Below are 18,353 nucleotides of genomic sequence, written 5' to 3' on the forward strand. Positions count from 1 at the left end.
TGATGACATGCTGTTTTCAATGTGACTATACTGAGATTCTGTTTTCTGATAATACTAATTGAATATTTTTTTGCTCATCACATTTCCTTTGCTGTGATTAAGAGAAAGCAAATGTTTTTTATATATGTAATAGTATTTAAATGGAATCTAAATTAAATTAGTTCCTTGTTGCTAGAATAGTTAGCAGTGTCTTATTTTGAATTATATGGTTACTAAAAATATGGCCACTTGTAACTTGAATAGACATTCTTACATTCAGAGAAATTATTAGATTTTAATTCTTTAAAATCATTATTCAAGAAAATAGAAAACGTAAGTAAAATTGACCAAAATAACATCTATGAAGTAATCTAATTCTTGGCCATCATGAGAAAGGAAGAAAGTAGAGTGTAGAAAAAAGAAACTTTTCTTTACATTTGTCTCTTACTAGCTCTCCAGTCATTTTTGCTATTTGTAGGTGATTTAAGCAACCAAATTACAAGGGCTTTGCCAACCTTCATGTTATCTTGCATAGTTTGATTCTTTATTATCCTTTATTTGGATGTGTGTAGGGATGTTTCCCGTATCTTGCATTATATTTTAGTGGATTGATTATGATGGTAATGTATAACTTGAAAACTGATTGAATGTTTTAAAAATATTATTCTCTAAATTGCTCTTGCAATTTCCATTTAAAATGTAGGGTTTGATGGGAAGCGACGGCTCACCAGGTCAGCCTGGAGCCCCAGGATCTAAGGTAAAGAAAATTAACTTAACAAGATTGAGGGCTTTGTGCAAAATGACCATTTAGGTACTTCAGTCAAAGTTTTAACTACATTGATTTTATTTTGAATGTGGTTTGAAGTCTATGAACAAGCACTTGTAGGAATGAAGTCTTAGGCAAAAACTAAGCATATAAAACACGCTAACGTAAAGCAGGCCTGGTTTAAGCTGGAAAAGGTCCAAGATCCTGCATGACTCAGCCCTCTTCCCTTACTGGCAGCTCAAGGGACTGAGGAATACCCAGAGCTCTATGGGGCTCTGTACCCAGCCCACCATCTAGAGTATCTGTAGTGACCACTGAGGGTAACTTTACCAACTTCCAAGTCCTCTTCTTGGTTTTTTATTTAGTGGAATGTATGTGGAATTTTTATTTGTAAAATGCCTTGTAGTGAGTTTTATCCTCCCTTGGGACTGTGGATAAGATGGCACATTATCTTAACTTTCACATTTAAAAAGTAAGGCACGCTTGACAATATATTTAGGTGTCAGGTGAGGTTATTCTTAAGCTAGAACTGGCACTCTGAGTACCATGATTCGACCGTTTTCTAGGTCTACAGAGTCATGTGTAAGAGAATTTCTTTTTATTAGAGGATCAGACCGGGTACCTTCTGGCTCAACGCAAGAAACTATTCTTGACTACTTAATAAGTAGATTCTAGGATAGCCTTCTGAAAGGAAGTGACGGAATTGCTGTTTTGGAAGCATTCAACCTTTAACTAGACCAGGGAAATAGATCCTGGCATACAAAATGAGTACATGGCCTAATCTACTCTACTTTTAATTCTAAAGTACCTAGAAAGAGATAGGATAAAATGTCATTGGGAGCCCAGTGATTAGGGAAAAGTAGCTGCCGTCTCACCAGAGGTGGACCCTGTGGGTGCTTGGAACACTGTGAGTCCTAGCAGTAGTAAGTGTGCACTTGCCAAGTGGAGGTTCTCCATCATGTTGCAAGGTCATGTTGTAAGAAAAAATAGAGTAGTTGTATATTCCTTAAATAACTGGGTACAATGGACTCTCCCATGATGTTCTGGATCCTCTAATTCTTAAGAATGCAGCCTAAGATTTTGTCAGCATTTTTAATTAGCCACTTAGCATCGTTGGCTCACACTGAGCTGGAGGTCAACTAAACCTGCTAGATTTTCCATAAAAGACGTTAGAACAATGTATTTGTGGCATCCACCACTTGGGTAGGTCTGCTGTTGTGGCTGGGGAGTCAAGTGGCTGATTCTAACATCACAGTTTGTTTTTACATAAATTACTATAAAGTTTGATTTCCCTCATCTTGTCCTTCTACGATTATTTTGTTAAAAATAGATTCAAGATGTTAAAATTATACCTCTTAAATGTAATCTTTTCAGTGAAACATTTCAACTTGTTTTCATGCAGTATATTACCTCAGGTCTTAGAAAGTTTTTCTGCCAAGGGCCAGATAGGACATGTTTTAGTCTTTGAGGGCCATATAATTTCTGTTGCAGCCACTCAGCTCTGCTATTGAAATGTAAAAGCAGCCACCATGGTGTGGATGTGCCTGTGTTTCGTACAAGTTTATTTACAAAAGGAGGCATTGGGCTGACTTAGCCCACAGGCCATAGTTTACTTGCCTCTACGTTACCTTATCCCTCTGGTTTTGTCAACTAATATATTTGTGAACTATGCCTTCAGTAACAATTGATATAAGTTGAAGAGTAAGACAAAAAAAGCTGTGTTAAGCAAGGCAGGGATGAGGCTGAAATTCTGTGGTAGATCTTTAGAAAACTTCCAATTTAGATTATAATACCTCTTTGTAAAATAGCCGTTGAACCATTTATAAGTCTGTTTTACCCTATCATATTCCAGTTTTATAAAATATTATCTAAATGACATCAGGGTATATTAACATAATCAGGTCATGTAGCTTTTGGCAAGTCCTGTCACCTCTGAGTTTCAGCTTAATCATTTGTAAAATTAGAAAATTTAAGGAACCATTGTTCTATGGTATAATCATGCTTTTATGTGCTAACTGCTTTAATTAAGTCCAAATAGTATGCTCACGTGGTTCTAAACGTGAGCTGAGAATGAAAGTTGTTCCCTTTACTGATCAGTGAGCCTGACCTGGCTCTGGGTGATCATCGCCCCCCACTTCTAGGTATCACACCAACCTCTTTAATTATAGGTTTTTGCCAGACATTGATTGGGTTGTGATTTCAGGTGTCCAAGTATATTTGAAAGCCAGAACCACCACTGACAATCTCTCCTGATGATCCAGGAGGCAGGTTGTCTTTTATAACCAATCCTCTTTTCCTATCTTACATTCTTTGCTCTGACAACTTGGTCTTGCTTTCCAAATGTCTGTTAGCAAGGACTGCACTGGAATCCTGAAAAAGAACGCAAACTAAAAGTTTTCTGATTCATGCTTCTTCCAAAAGCCACTCAAAAGTGCATTTGAGGCTAATTTTCTTTTTTCAGTTGCATACTGAAAATGAGTCATACAGAGAAAGCAAAACAGAGAAAGATGAAGATTTCCAGCCTAGAAGATGCTATTAAGATACATGGGTCTGGCTTGTGCAGCACAAAGACCTAGCTAATTAGTGCCAGTCCCTAAAGATTGGAATCTCTCTTTTTACTTCGAGCTGCCAGCATCAAACAGGCTGGTAGAAAGCTTTATAAATATGCAGACTCACTTCCCTGCTTAAAAGAGTTTTTCTTAGTAAGTAGGCTTCACATATAGATTCTATATTTCAAATAATTGGAAAGTTGAAAATGCAAAAGTTGTTTAAAATGTATTCCCTTAAGTGTCTGTATCAGATATGTGGTAATGACTAAATTCAAAAAATTTCAAATGGCTTTGATGCATTGACAGGGAAATAAAGGTGAACCTGGACTTCAAGGGCTGCCTGGGGCTTCTGGGCTCAAGGTAATTAATTTGTTTCGAAGTATTTGGAAATGTTTTCAAAGAAGTATGAGTTCCTCTCATTATTTGATGAGATTAACATTTGTATCCCTTAAGAAAAGATAGATGAAATGAAGGATTACCTTTTAACATAAAATTAGGGTACCTGAAAGCCAGTGGTGAATGTGGGCCAATTTCATTTCTGTTTTTTGGATATTTTATCATAGTTTAGGTAATAAAGGCATGAAATATGCTTTAGTTTGGTTTTTCTAGAATTAGTAAAATTTGGATGCTAATATGAACATCTTCTCTGGTTCAGAGAATATCACGCTCTTATGTGGCTGAATGAGTGTGTGTCTCCCCTGGTGGTGCCGTTTCTTTGTTTGCTGATTGATGGGACTTTATTTTCAGTCTGGGAGTCACAGTTGCCTTTACCAGTTTCCTCCAAACCAAATAGTTGATGTTTATTTCAATCAGATGTTCAATTCTCTTCTAGCCTTTAAAAATCTAGAGTAATATTCAACAGCTCACAGTGAGCAAAGAGAACAGAACTTAGTTTCCACAGAAGAGAGTTGTTTTTATTTAATATGACAGAGTTTGGGACTAATGGTAAAGCAAATAAAGCAAAACCAAAACATGAAGCATATTCAGGAGCATGTCCTATCTCTTACAATTTTAACCTAAATATTGTTGATACATCATCATTATATACTTTCACATTGTAAGTCTCTTTTAAAAAAGGAAATAATCCCTATGACATGATAGGGAGTAGAAAAATTGAGTTAAGATAACTTATGGGGCTTCCCTGGTGGCGCAGTGGTTGAGAGTCTGCCTGCCAATGCAGGGGACACGGGTTCGTGTCCCAGTCCGGAAAGATCCCACATGCCGCGGAGCGGCTGGGCCCGTGAGCCATGGCCACTGAGCCTGCGCGTCCGGAGCCTGTGCTCTGCAACGGGAGAGGCCACAACAGTGAGAGGCCCACATACCGCAAAAAAAAAAAAAAAAAAAAAAAAAAAAAAGATAACTTATGGACTATTCCTTGTTCTGAAAACAGCTCAAGAATTTATGTCTAAGAAAATAATATTCCATATATATAAAGTAAAACTCATAAATTTGCATATCTAACTACAAGGGTGTTCACCCCAATATTGTTTATAAAAATAAAAACTGTGAAAGTGAATGTTTAACAACAGAAATTTTATTAAATATGGTAAATCAATATAGTTGAATACTATTCTGTAAGTTAAAATTTAAAAAAACATAATGGCATATAAAGAACTCAAAATATTAATATATTTTGAAGTAAATGATTATGTTTACTTAAGTTATGCATACACAGCACATTTTAGTATCTAAGTTGTGTATGTGTTTGTGAGAGGTAGAGGGAAAAGTATATAACCAAATAAAAATAGTGGGTAATGAGATTTTCAGTAATTTTATTACTTCTATTTACTTACCAGTTTTGTAACATAAAATAAGTCTTTTTAAAGGAGGATTATGAGAAAAAGCAATTCAAGAGGATGGGAAACTATTAGTAAATACAAAGAGAGATACCTCTGTTTATTATTTTCACTGCTTTATTATTTATTGTTGACATTATAAATATAATAAAAATACCAAATGTTTATAAAATTTTAAAATATGATATGATCTCAGGATTTCTTAACTAGCAAAGATAGGAAAAAATATAAGAAGTTTTATTGAGACTTCAGTGAACTTTACTATTCTTTACTATTTCTATAGTAATAACTCTAACAAAATTTTTAACTATCAGTTTTAAATTTGAGATGTATATAGAGATAAAAACAGTGGGGTTTTTCACAAGCAGTAATCCTGTGATCTTCATGTGAATTCTGTGTTACTTAGGGAGAACCAGGAGCAGTGGGTCTGCCAGGAGAACCAGGATACCTGGGTTTACCTGGAATTCAAGGGAAAAAGGTATGATATTTAGGACATATAATTCAATGTTAATCAGCTATTACCATGTAAGTTTTCTTTTTGTGCACATAGTGTAGAAGGGCCAATTATGTATTCAGTGATGAGCTGACCTATGTATTTGGTGTACATATAATGTGTTCAACCTCATGCTAAGAGCTGTGGCACCTTTCATGTCTCCGCATAGGTACTGTCTCCTAGATGAGGATCTTCGAAGAGACAGATCAAAAAATATAAACGTACAATTAAATAATATCTTGTAAATTCAGATTGTTCTGTGGTCAATCCAGATGTGTCAAGAACTTTTTAGGGAAAGTATTCCATGTGAGGCACTCTTACCAAAATGTGAATATCACTCTTACCGAAACTGGGGCAAAAGTCTGAAACAATAAAAATTACAGCCAGAATGCTTGACCATGGCATTCCTATCTGTGAAACAATTATATTACATAATAGTTCACTTAAAATTAATTTAAGGAGTTTAAAATACAAAACATATATATTCATATAAAATGTTTTGGTGAGATAAAACAGCATCACTTTGGGTTCTCTCTCTCTCCTGTTAAGTAAAGAACTCTGAGCTGTATCTATACAAATATTATTGTTGGCTTGAAGTCTTTGAGCAAGAACTGACTGCCCACCTGTCAGAGAAGTCCATGCCCCTGCAGATATATACAGTTCAGGTTAAGAGTGGATGTGTTGGCTTTTTTTCTGCAAAGGATACAAACTGTTATGTCTCCATCTTTGTATTCCTTGCTCTTTCAGTTTTTCTACCATTTCATTTTTTCTATCTCTCATGTATTATCTGCTCAACTCCTAGATTACTGTACCTAGTGTGATCCCTTTTGCTCTGATGAGCGGCAGGCAGTACTTGCTGACACAGGAATGACCCTCACAGCAGCAATTAAGTGTTAGACCATCAGTGAATATTAAGTAAACTACTGTGAATATGTTTGGATTTAGAGAATTTCCTTGTTCAGAAACCTGCCAGTTAAAAGAAAATCTGTATTTTATTCGCTGTAAACACAAAACTCTACCTTTATGTTTGGATAGCATGGTAGAAAGGAAATTTGGAAAGAGCGTCCAAGTTCAACCTTGGGCAAATGCTTACCTTTCCTGATCTGTGGGTACATTATAAGAACAAAGACACTGAACTAGTTGGTTTCAAACATCTCTTCTAGCTGAGAAATTCCAGGAAACAATATTATGGAATATGAATTTCCCCCCAAAAGTTAATTTTTGAAGCGTATGTTTTCTAAAATACTTTTTCAACATTGTTTTATTTCATTTTTTCCTATAAATTTGTGGCCATTATTAGCTTAATAGTAGAAGACTTTTCAGTTTGATTTCATAAAACGAGATTTGTCAAAATATAGTCCTCTCTTTGTTTAACTTCAGATTGTGATCAATATAGAAAAGTTTTCTTCTTCCTTATAAAATAGAAATTGTAGTTAATTTTCTTTTGAATGTAAGAGCACAAGAAAGTATTCATTTAGAACATCATCTTGACATAATGTGTTTTTACTCTCTTCTCAAATATCATGTTGGAGTCAACTTTTGTTTATAAGGCACTTGTCGAATTTGCATGAGACCATATATTTTTCTTGGCAGAAGAAAAGCATGTTTATTTGAAAGGATACAGAATATATGACATTATGATACATATTAGACGGCCTTTTTGCAGGGGGACAAAGGAAATCAAGGCGAAAAGGGCATTCAGGTATGTTACTGGCTTATTTTATTTTTTTGGCTTGGCAAAAAAACTCAGGCTTCATTCTTTTTAATTCTTACATGGCTTTTCCAGCTCCTTCCTGTTTTACCATCAATATCTGTTAAATCCCAGCTTTCTCATTTTACTAAATTTCTCAAAACACATCAAATCTAACTTTAACATTCGTCACTACACCACTATTGTAGGAAACTTGGGAACCAAGCGATTCAACAAAATAACATACGGATTTTATCACATGCTTGTAATATATATTTATTTACATATTTTATGGTGTGTTGGTTTCCACAAATGATTTGACATGGCTTATGGCATAAATAAATTTGATAAGAAACTGTTAACACTGTATATAAAACATATTCAAACTAATAAACAGAAGGAGAATTATACCAGAAAATTAGATCAGGCTGAGGAAATCTAGGGAGATTTAGAAGGACGTTTGGTTTTGGGTGGCTTAGCAACAAAGGCAAAGAGGAGAACTATGCTACAGCTTTGGGAGATAAGGACAGTTTCACCTCAGTCTGAGTGACCCTCAGATGTTTTTTTCATTAACTGAACCCTGACCCGTGAGTAGGACACCGCTGGCTGAATCAGTGACACACTGATCAGGAATAAACTATATCTGTTTGTCTTTCAGTCTTTTAAGTTCTAGAAATGTAAGACTTTTCCAATCATCAATTACAAATCAAGTGTCCAGACAGTACTTTAATGATGTTTTTAAGATTACCAAGCTCAGCTATAGGGGCTTCCCTGATGGTCCAGTGGTTAAGAATCTGTGCTCCCAATGCAGGGAGCACAGGTTTTATCCCTGGTCGGGAACTAAGATCCCCACATGCTGTGCGGTGTGGCCAAAAAAAAAAAAAAAAGTTCAGCTATAGTGGCTGAGTCTTGCTACGTAAAACACTTTGCAAAATTCGCAGAACTTTGAAAGCTTCAGAATATCTGGGGGCATAAAAGGAAATTTCAAATTTAGGTAATAATAGCATCAAAATCTGCTAAGGTCACAGTCTGAACACTGTTTCAGACAATGAAACTTGAACTAAGCCCCTTCCCCCCATCCCACTGTCCTGACCATTTCTTGTCATGGGTCCTGGGTGACTGTAATATCCTAACTGGTCTCCTTGAGTTCAGTCTACCCCTTCCCCCCACACTTTTACCAGCATCAGTAACTAAGTTACACAACTGCTTAGGAGTCCTTCAGTGATGCTCCACACACATTTCAAGATAAAGTCCAGCCCATAAAGTGCCTCCTTGTTGGACTGAATCTTCTTTAGTCTTATCTCTTTGCCAGTCTACCCACTATTATCTGCTCCTGCCCTGCTGCTTTAGCTGGAAGAAATTATACACCTCTGTCCTGTGTCTTCTCTCCCTGCCACACCCCCGTCTTCTCGAGTTGGGTACCACTTACACATCCCTGAGGGCTGCACTCAAGGTGGAGTCATTTTTCCTACCCTCTTTATCAGATGTCCCACCGTATGTCCCAGTAGTATCCATTCCAGATATATAATTATACACTGCATCCTTATCGACCGTATTTTCATTATTCTTTTTTTAATAGAATTCCAGTAGAATTTAGTTGTATATATTTTTATTGATATAATTAACATATAACATTGTATAAGTTTAAGGTATACAGGGCACAATGTTAATATATAATAATGTATAAGTTTAAGGTGTACAAGGTGTAAGTTTAAGGTGTACGAGTTTAAGGTGTACAAGTTTAAGGTGATATAATTAACATATACCATTGTGTAAGTTTAAGGTGTACAAGGTGCAATTTATATATTGCAATATGATTACTACTGTAAGGTTAGCTAACACCTTTATCATGTCACGTTAGTTTGTTTATGTGTTGAGAACAGTTAAGGTTTAGTATCTTAGCACTTTGAAATTTAGAATTTAACTGCTTATTAAAGAGATTAATTGCTTAGCTTTTGCACCACACAGTAAGCAACTTGAAGGCAACATGGGGACACTGCAACAGTGTCCCTACAGCAAATAGGGCCCCTGGGAATTCATTGATGTAAGTAAGTAAATGAAAAAACCTCTATGCAGGAGTAATTTACAATTTCAGTCACTAGATCTTTAATTGATTGTGTATCTAGGTGTATGTTTTGCTAGAAACTGCTAATTATCCTGTTCAACATAGGGATGAAATAGTAGAGTTTCAGGGTCTGGCCCAATGTCTTATACAAGGAGGATGTCCCAAAATATTAATTGAATGGACAAATGTGTTTATATCTTTATTAATTTTTTCTCTATTTGTCCTAATTTAAAGATTTTCATTCAAAATGTATTTTACAGTATATTTTTAGTTTAAAAATGTCTTTCAAGTGATCTTCTTGCCCTCCATGTGTATAATCAACACCGAACATGAATAATGTCATTGAAATTAAGAAAATGACCACAGCCACTGGATTTTTAAATTATTTTCATGCTGTGAACATGGACTCAGCAGAACATCCTCAACTGTCTAACATTATTTACATGTTCCCCAAAGTCAGTAGTTCATTCCTTGTCTTTATCCATTTTAGCTGTAAGATTAGGTTGACGTTCCTCTCACTTCTTTTTTTCTTCTCTTACATCATTTTACATACTTGCATCACTGCTCTTGTGACCTTTCTTCTAGATGACAGCACAGTACATAGTTTGTGTTGTATATGTGATTGCATCATATGTGTGCAAACTAATGAATAACATTTATTCAATTTTAAAGGGTCAAAAGGGAGAGAATGGAAGACCAGGGATTCCAGGGCCACAGGTATTTTTTTTTATGGAAAATGAAATAATGAATCACATAATGAACCCCCTGAGAGAGGGTTACTTGCAAATAAAAATGGGTGGGGAGAAGGGGAGATGTAGCCTGCATTCTAAGTGCATTCTAAGTGCCCAAGGATGAGAATTCTAGTGGTGATGGTGATCACAACTTTAATCTTTTGATTTATATTTTCATTTTCCCATGCTGATACTCTCAGTGGCTGTGAAACTTGATTTTCAATGCTTTCTTCTGACCAAGTAAATGACTAAAGGTAGACAGTTCCACCCATTTCTTGGAGTAGTATTGGCCCAAGGCAGCCATACATGGCAGCATCTCTGTACCTACTGTTGAGTTTTGATTTTCTCCTTGAAATGTGAGTAGTTGAGGCCATACATAGTGAAGGAATGTCCTTGTTTCTCTCTAGTTTGTTCAAAGATATAATTTACTACACTAGAGATGAATTAAAATGCCATCTTGAAGAACTGTGTTGTGCAGTAGATACATAATAAGATTGCCTTGCTTCTTCCTTGACTAAACTCTCCTCATGAAGCCATGTTTCGGTGAGATTGCCAAGTGGCATGTAGGTTCAGTCAGAGCCATATTGGACAAATAAAAGCATCCAGCTGGGCTTCCCTGGTGGCGCAGTGGTTGAGAGTCTGCCTGCCAATGCAGGGGACACGGGTTCGTGCCCCGGTCCGGGAAGATCCCACATGCCGCAGAGCGGCTAGGCCTGTGAGCCATGGCTGCTGAGCCTGCGCGTCCGGAGCCTGTACTCCGCAACAGGAGAGGCCAGAGCAGTGGAAGGCCCGCGTACCGCAAAAAAAAAGAAAAAAAAAGAAAAGCATCCAACTGATTAGGGAGTGTGGGTGGGAGAAAGATTCAGTGATTACACTGACTCTGGAGGTAGGGGGATAGAACTGTGAGGTGATGGTTCCAAGGACAGGGGTCTCTGGGTCCCTCACTTGGAGGAATGGGGGAGACCATTGGTGTAGGGAGCAGTCTTTGAAAGCACATGACCCCAAGGTTGTGTAATATGGAGGGTGAGTGTTACATGTCAAAAAGTTGAGAACTTAGAAGTGAACTTCAGAGCAAGGATCACTGAAAGGAGAAATGGACAGAGTTTGCCTGCATACAGTTATGTGCAATACAAAAGGTCTTCATTTTCCTGTCCCTTCACTCCACTCACACCACTGGGTGACAGTCAGCTCTGTCCCTATTCCCCTCTGACCTGCTCTGTTTCCCTGCGTTAATCACACAGCATCTTTAAACAGCTCTACTCATAGGAGCACGCTCACCCCTTCATCCATCACCCTCCACAACCCAGGCGTTTTACCCCAAATTGTTATTCACAGTAACTCTCTGATAGAAGGATATTTTCTTTGGATTTTGAGTTCACAACTTGGTTAGCTCACTGATTGACAGATGACACTCTCTGCAAGTTTCCCCTAACTTGTTTTCTTTTATCTCACTTCTCAAGGAAAAGAGGAAGTCTGCTCCCCCAAGGCAGGATTTGGGTTCCCTAGAAAGCTCTGTCCTGGGTGTGTTGGAAGCTGCGTTTTCCACCACCAGGAACTGAGTCTACAGGGAGAATGGCAGGGGGCGGGGTGGGGGTGGGGGAGCAGGACAGCCACTGCCTCTCAACAGCTGAATAGTTGTCCCAATCTCTCAAAGTAAACAAAGTCCTAGTTAACTGTCGTCCTACCAAGGGCTGCACGTGTGTGATTTTTCTGGCGTTCACATTGTGAATGGGGTCCAAGCGAATGTTTCCCTCATGAAATCATCTTAGTGGATTCTCAGATGACAGCTGTTTTCAGTTTTAGCTCTCATTTGGTTCTAGTCCAGAGAGCTTACTATTTTATCTTTCCTCTTACTCTGGCTCCATTTGTAATATTCTGTCTGGTAGAAACCCCTGCATTTCTTCAGAAACTTCCATATTTAAAGAATGGCCTTACAGAGAGTGTTTTACTTGCTGATCGATTTTTTTTATACATCTTTATTGGAGTATAATTGCTTTACAATGGTGTGTTAGTTTCTGCTTTATAGCAAAGTGAATCAGCTATACATATACATATATCCCCATATCTCCTCCCTCTTGTTTCCCCCTCCCACCCTCCCTATCCCACCCCTCTAGGTGGTCACAAAGCACCGAGCTGATCTCCCTGTGCTATGTGGCTGTTTCCCACTAGCTATCTATTTTACGTTTGGTAATGTATATATGTCCATGCCACTCTCTCACTTTGTCCCAGCTTACCCTTCCCCCTCCCCATATACTCAAGTCCATTCTCTAGTAGGTCTGCGTCTTTATTCCTGTCTTGCCCCTAGGTTCTTCATGAGCATTTCTTTTTTCTTAGATTCCATATATATGTGTTAGCATACAGTATTTGTTTTTCTCTTTCTGACTTACTTCACTCTGTATGACAGACTCTAGGTCCATCCACCTCACTACAAATATAGCAGAGGGAGGAACACTCCCAAACTCACTCTACGAGGCCACCATCACCCTGATACCAAAACCAGATAAAGATGTTACAAAGAAAGAAAACTACATGCCAATATCACCGATGAACATAGATCCAAACTGAAAATTAAAGTTTGATTAAATGTGTGGTAAAGGGTGCATGCCACATTGCTAGTACTGTAGCTTGCACATTTACTTATTTATTTATTTTTTCCCTATTAATTTTCAAAGGGAATTCAAGGCCATCATGGTACAAAAGGAGAGGTATGTTTCTTCATGTATTATGCTGTCTGTTCAGTCCTCATGGCTTGATTTTTAATACTGTATAAATCTAGCTATTGACATCACAAACAGAAAATATCTTTCATGTTCTTTAGTAGTTCCTAAATAGAGATTTTCAGAATATGTAGATTCACTGAATTAGGTATGAAATGTTACATATTTGCCAGTAATATTGATTCTTCTTCTAAATTAGGAGCTAAGTTTTTCTGCATGTTTCTCAGTGAAGAATATTGTGTATCTCTACATCTATCTCTCTAGGATTTAAACTCCTTGGGGACAAGACTGTGTCACGTTCATCATTGTATCTCTGGCACTATGCATATTGCTTAATCAATATATGTACTAGGTAGTGGTTATTTGTAGGGTTGGATGGATGGATAAATGACAGTTTAATATAATATGAAATTTCCTTCCTGATCAATTACAGTGTTTCCCAACAATTTCCTATATAACTTAGATATATGTTTATATATTTTCATATCCATATCCTTAAGACTTTTATGATGCATTTATACCTTCTGAAATATTTAAATAGAACTTTTGAAGATTTCTTTTGTTTTTAGAGAGGTGAAAAGGGAGAGCCTGGTGCCAGAGGTGCCACTGGACCCAAAGGAGAATCTGGAGTGAATGGTCTGATGGGGCCTACGGGTCCCCAGGGGCAACCCGGGGAAGCAGGTCCTCAGGGACCCCCAGGACTAGATGGGAAGCCCGTATGTATTCTGCTTCTTTCACAGTTTTCATATTTCTGTTGCTTTTTACTTGGTATGTCAATGTTATAACCCTTAATAATTTGATGCAGGGGAGAGAATTTTCAGAACAGTTTATTCGACAAGTTTGCACTGATGTATTAAGAGGTAAGTCTCCAACATAGAGATTTTGATAACTTTCAAATTTCAAAAGTAATACAAATTCTTTGTAGAAATTATAAAAGATATAAGTAAGATGAAGAAAATAAAGGACATTTATCAACCTCTCGTTTTTATTTTCCAGATAAGTATTTTTATAAAGGTAAAATATTATATGTACCCTTTGTAATCTTTTTAATAAAGCAATTTATCATTATTTCACCATTGATTAAATTTTCTTCCCTGACATAATTCTGGTAATTTTATTCATAATATGACATCTATAATTTAATTTACCAGTTTCTTTTAGAGGGGCACTTCCTTTTTTCCCTTACTTGAAGCAATTGCCACAATAAAATTATTGCACAGAGCAATGGATATTTCCATAGTTAAATTTCTAGAAGTGAAATTATTGGCCAAGAGATATGTATCTGTAAATTTAGAAAAAATATGAGTGATATTATTAATGCCCATTCACCATTTAAACATAAGGGATGGGGTTTCTTTGCTTTTAAGCCCAGCTACCTGTCTTACTTCAAAGTGGAAGAATTCAGAGTTGTGATCACTGCCAGTCCCAGCGTGGCACTCCTGGTATTCCTGGGCCACCTGGTCCCATGGGCCCAGAAGGTCCCCGAGGATTCCCTGGTTTGCCAGGAAGAGATGGTGTTCCTGGATTAATGGGAGCTCCGGGACGCCCAGGTGCCAAAGGATTAAAAGGTACTTAGTTTGTATGTGTAAGCAAATAAATAACAGAAAAGGGTATTTTTTGTATTCACATCCTAAACTTATTTAACAGGCAAGAGTTCCTGTTTGTTTTCTTGGAGACAAAAAATTTTTCTATCCCTAAGTCTTTAAATAATTTGTCAACTGAGTTAAAGAACAGTCATTCTATTTCATGAAAGAATATCCTAAAGTCAAGAGAGAGGTCAACGTTATGAAGCATGTGAACCTGAAAATCAGAAAATGTTGACAATGTACTTAGAAATTTTGCTTGAGTCTAATTAGGTCTTTAAATAGAACATCACAGACACCATTTCCTTTATTTTGACTTTGGTTACTTCTGTAACCATATTCAAAATTGTTTTCTATAAATTTCTATAAGAAAAATGATGTTTTGCGACCAAACTTCCTAATAGCCCACAACTTACTGCTCTTTGTTTTTGAATATTTATGTGAAATGTTGGTTGATAATTCTTTCCTTTTAATTTAATATTATAGGAACAATTTAGATGTTTCATCAAAGTAATAAAAGAACAAGTATGAGTAACAAAAAGAGCTAATAATTCCAAACCATTTTCCTTTCTTAATATTTAATCTTCATTAAGTTTTGCTAGACCACTGATCATTTTATAAAGCTTCGCTTCAAAAATTCTGTGTCCTGTTAATAATAATAAATAGGTGGCTGGCTAATTTTTAAAGATTTATTTTTCTTTTAATGTGTGTATTAACAGCTTTGAAAGAAACAATCTAGGAGGAAGTGATTTTATGGGAAAAGTAAGCTTACTCCCCTCTCTGACACTCTGCAGGCTTACCAGGACGAAATGGGGCAAAGGGGAGCCAAGGGCTTGGGTACCCTGGAGTAGAAGGTCCTCCTGGTCCCCCAGGTATGAACTGATGATGCTCATAAGTGTTGCTGCACATTTTACGTTAAGAAAATCATCATAAATCTCTGTCCAAAGATTTGAAACCAGGACTTTCGTTTCCTTTTTTGAGTGATTCACATTCAACACATTGAGCTCTAACTACTAGAAGTTTTATCCTATATTATATCCATTAATCATTCAGGATTCTCTCTCACTTATCATTTAGACTCCTTAGAATACCACTCCTTAGAATAGTTCTCAGATGGTTCCAAGTTGCCCAGGCCTACCTAGTGTATATCACCTTTAATCTTTATGATTCTCAGGGAAGCAGAATAATGCTGAGATGGACTTGTAAGCCAGCCTCTGCTAGCTGCATTATTTAACTTATCCGTGTGTCAGTTTCCTCATTTGTAAAATAGTGATGAGATGTCTTTTGCATCATGACATTGGTGGAAGATTAAATGAATTAATACATGTCATGCTATCAGAACAGTGCATGAAAAAGTTATGTTTTCAATAAATGTGTACTATCATTATTATTTTAGATGTTATTACTGCTCAAGGCTTTTGGGTGGATCAAATGATTTAATACTTTGTATGTAAAGCATTTTGAACAACACCTACAATTGTAGCTTAGTGCTGAATAAATGTTTAGTAGTAGTAGTAGCAGGAAGTATTAGTGGTAGAAAGTGCCCAGTCCACTCTGCTCCATCCCTAAACCTAAATATTTTGTTTTTGTTATTTTGGGTCATCAACTTTAAAAGGCCAATATCTTGAGTTAATTTTTCTTTTTTTGAACATGCTAACTGAACTAAGTTATGGTTCACAAATTAGTGTTATAATACCTCTGTGTATTGATTACTAGTATACTATGGTAATGACAATGTGTTTCCTTGTGGAAACTAAAATATATATATATGTATATAATGGAAATAGTCATTTTGACTACAAATATGGCACAAAAGTGGCTTTATTAGAGTTTTAGCTTACTGATATATTTATAATAATTTTGGCAATTTATAATAATATTGGCAAAAGATAAGCTGAGAGGAAGAAATAGTTTGGACAATCCACAAATTGAAATATTAGAATGTTAGCTCTGTGTCTTCAGCCGCAGCATGATTGCATATTAACATAGCTTGGCCTAGTTTTACAAAAATTACTTTTGGATAGTTCTTTTCAAAATGGAAGGTGTATAGAATTAGCAAGAGGATACCTCCTCTTTTCACCTTAGTGCAAATACGTAAAAGTTTCAAGGGAGTCTTTTTACCAGTTTACATGTTTTGCAGATTCAGCTGTGTCAGCAACAAAACCAAACTCATCTGTTCATGTATTGCTAATGTCCCATCCTAGGTCCAGAGGGCCCCCCTGGAATAAGCAAAGAAGGTCCTCCAGGAGACCCAGGTCTCCCCGGCAAAGACGGAGACCACGGAAAACCTGGAATCCAAGGGCAGCCAGGACCCCCGGGCATCTGTGATCCATCACTGTGTTTTAGTGTCATTGTCAGAAGAGATCCCTTTAGAAAAGGACCAAACTATTAGTGTCTGATGCCTCATTCAGCAGCCTAGGCATGGTGCTCTTCTTTTGTGGTCTTTGCATCTCAGGAAGATAACAACAGTAATCCCTTGAAAAGAAACTCGTGTACCTCGGTGTTTTTATTATTGTTTCTTTCCTTAATGAAAAATATAGAAAAGGTCACATATACCGATTTTAAAGGCTCCTCAGTTCTTCAGAGCCTTTAGATTAGTAGCATTAACTAAATCTCAAGGGTTTCTTGTAAGTCCATTCATTTTAGTCAAAGTCAAATATAAAAAAACACCATTGCCTGTCAGCCAGTCAGTTTCAGTCACTGTGAAAAATTTCACATTCAGCCTCCATGCAGCAGAGTATTTGAGTTCAACTTCCTGTCTGTGTGAATTTCATGTTTCATAGCTCATAGCTCACACTTCTACATTAGTCCAAACCTGCATCTGGACATGGGAGATGAGATCAGGGCTGATATTCAGTTTGGGAACAGACCGTATTGCCATATCAGCCCTTACTCCAGTGTCTGTGCTTACCAGACAGTGGTGATGGACTGTTGGGGTTGTTCAGTGTTTTGAATATCACCTCTGAACATTCTGGAAAAAAAGTTTCACTGGACCTGGTTGATATGTTCAAAGGAATGGTAAGTTCAGAAATACCAAAAAGACTTTCTTCTTCATACTTGCTTAGTAATTGGAATGTTTGTTGCATGCCTTCATTTTCCATTTCAGTTATTACATGTGTACATTCATATATGTTAACTTTTATTGTAGCAAAGCTAGTGGGAATCAATGCTCTAGTTGACAGGAAAGGTAACTCCACAAATCCTAGGATGTCTTGATATTTTTAGCAGACTTTAAAATATTATAAACAGTCTTTGTGTACTGTACTTAATGCTTTTGTAAGGAACATAATTTGAGATATTCCATCTTTATCATGCTCTAAATTTTGTTACTTTGCTTATTATTCAAAGTACAATAAAGTTTTGAACAGGCCTGAATGCAGTGTCTTTTTTTATACTTAATTTTAACTGATTCTTGAGTATATTATCCATTTGACATGGTCATTTATTCAATGGGTATAATTTATTAAATTATTTACCTTATTTTTAAATCACTGATTCATATGAAATAAGAACTTAGAAATTGGGTTGGGTGCTCCTCACCTAGATGGGTACAGCATCTGCTTCCTGGCCCAGGAATGGCTGGTAATCAGAGTTTAGCTTAACTGATGACGTGTCCTTCTGTGACTTTGATGAGAACCTTGGAGGCGACTGAAGCCCATACATTAAGCAGCTGAATTAGCTTAAGGCTTGTTTTGATGTTCTGTCTCCAGCAAAGCCCCAGATATTTGTTAGACCTGACCAACTTACTCCTGGTAATTATAGCATTTCCTGGTAGACCTGGTGAAGGGGCAGAATAGGAACTTCCTTCTGCCCCTTGTTCATTCGACCAGCTTTGAGCACATGTGATGCTGAAAACTTGGTCTCTATGTACTGGTGCCAAATCGAATCTCAGAGACAGAGTTTTGGATGAAGTAGAAAAAAATAGCTTTATTGCTTTGCCAGGCAAAGGTGGACAAAACAGGCTTATGCCCTGAAAAACTATGT

General features: G+C 36.8%; 1 protein-coding gene across 2 annotated transcripts in view; it reads left to right on the top strand.

Annotated features, from left to right (window-relative positions):
* COL21A1 (collagen type XXI alpha 1 chain) overlaps positions 1-17,739 on the top strand; it is a 186,122-nt gene extending 168,383 nt beyond the window's left edge. For both annotated transcript variants that reach the window (XM_027126885.1, XM_027126886.1), the window contains 11 exons: positions 683-736; positions 3,601-3,654; positions 5,497-5,568; positions 7,250-7,285; positions 10,011-10,055; positions 12,742-12,774; positions 13,356-13,502; positions 13,592-13,646; positions 14,154-14,354; positions 15,164-15,241; positions 16,574-17,739. In XM_027126885.1, the coding sequence (XP_026982686.1) occupies positions 683-736; positions 3,601-3,654; positions 5,497-5,568; positions 7,250-7,285; positions 10,011-10,055; positions 12,742-12,774; positions 13,356-13,502; positions 13,592-13,646; positions 14,154-14,354; positions 15,164-15,241; positions 16,574-16,761 (963 nt within the window). In that variant the 3' untranslated portion in view covers positions 16,762-17,739. The remainder of the gene's footprint in view (positions 1-682; positions 737-3,600; positions 3,655-5,496; positions 5,569-7,249; positions 7,286-10,010; positions 10,056-12,741; positions 12,775-13,355; positions 13,503-13,591; positions 13,647-14,153; positions 14,355-15,163; positions 15,242-16,573) is intronic.
* Positions 17,740-18,353: the final 614 nt, after the last annotated feature.

The sequence above is a fragment of the Aethalodelphis obliquidens genome, unplaced genomic scaffold, assembly GCF_003676395.1.
Source record: "Aethalodelphis obliquidens isolate GAN/ISIS:26980383/991018 unplaced genomic scaffold, ASM367639v1 scaffold31, whole genome shotgun sequence".
NCBI lineage: Eukaryota > Metazoa > Chordata > Mammalia > Artiodactyla > Delphinidae > Aethalodelphis > Aethalodelphis obliquidens.